General features: G+C 52.3%; 1 protein-coding gene across 1 annotated transcript; it reads right to left on the bottom strand.

Moving 5' to 3' along the window:
- Window positions 1-1,092: 1,092 nt before the first annotated feature.
- Window positions 1,093-1,257, bottom strand: M437DRAFT_29071 (uncharacterized protein; the record flags this gene model as incomplete). The annotated part of the gene is made up of 1 exon (XM_041019154.1): window positions 1,093-1,257. A coding segment is annotated over one exon (165 nt), but the record flags the coding sequence as incomplete, so codon positions are not given.
- Between the last annotated feature and the right edge of the window lie 54 nt (window positions 1,258-1,311).

A 1,311-nucleotide genomic window follows, 5' to 3' on the forward strand; every position in this document is an offset into this window, starting at 1 on the left:
GTAATTCAGTGCCTTCGTTGTGGGTTGAGGCGCCGCGGACTGTACGAGAGATGGTAGACGGAGCGCGGTGAAACTGATCGGCGATCGACTCAAGCGTACGGCCGTCCTCGTACGCTTGTACAATCCGACCACGCTCGTATGGGGTAAGATTAGGGCCTCGTGCGCGAGATCCGCTTGGTTGCGAACGTTCAATGGTTGGCGCCATGTTGTTATGTTAATGCAGAAAAGAAGGGTGAGATTTGACGACGTGGAGCGCGTTGAGTGGTTTGCGAAACTTCTGTCCGTGCACTGTATGACGCATGCGAACCCGAATCCTGCTTCGAGACGACTGCCAAGACATGCTTCCGGCAGAACACGCACGGACTTTTCTCTCCCGGTCTTGTTTCAAATCTAGCCACGAGGTGTCGTCTGTTTGTATTTCACGAGCTCGATCACGAAGGGATTTCATGGTCTGACGACGACGTACCGAGAAGCAAGATCTGCCCCTCGACGCCTGGAAAACTTCCTGGCCAGCGGACTTTGGTGCGGTGTAGCCAACCAGCGTGTCTACACTACGGCCCGTCGAGCTTCGCAAAGTCTGCTTTACCTGGGCAGGGCTTCGCTGCTTTACCAAACTATCGATGGCGCGAAGCCACGATATCTGAAGCAAATTTACGTTGCTATTTGGGCAAAAGCGACAGAGTGTTGTGTATCATTACTCTCTACAAGAGCTTCTCCCCTCCTGTCAAGATGCTCCTTGCCCTCTCGTTCGCATGAAAACCATGTCTCTCGACCAAAGTCGTCGACGGGCATCAGGCTCCGCAGAACTTCTCTGCACCGCTCGAATCGTTTAGCGTACACCTCTGGAGTCTCACATGTATCATGCCCTACGGCCGCAGCCTCTCTACCAGATATCCGATATCATCGCTTCCACAATTTCAGATGCGCTCAAGCTGGCTGGAGTGATTGTTTAGTAGACCCAAACTATGATCGAGTAATTGAGCAGTGGTGTGTCTGCGAGAGTCCCGAAGCTCATAATTCTTGATCTGGTTTAGCTGGCTCAAGGTTGGGTTGTTCTCGCATCAGATAATTCCAAACTGCTCGATGTCTTTCCAGCCATACCAGAACAGTCACTACTGATGTAAAGAGACCTGTCGCAGTCGCAACGGCTATTCTGGAAGATCGGACCATGCCTAAGCCCGTCAAGCGGGCGAACATTCCACCCCTTGGAGTAAAGGCTCCATATCTCGTCCTCTGGAAGCTTGCAGCAACGGAGCCTCACCTGGTGAGTCTGGGTTTGCAATGGATACTGTCAATTAACACACCTGAGAC

The sequence above is a fragment of the Aureobasidium melanogenum genome (genome assembly GCF_000721775.1).
Source record: "Aureobasidium melanogenum CBS 110374 unplaced genomic scaffold scaffold_129, whole genome shotgun sequence".
NCBI lineage: Eukaryota > Fungi > Ascomycota > Dothideomycetes > Dothideales > Saccotheciaceae > Aureobasidium > Aureobasidium melanogenum.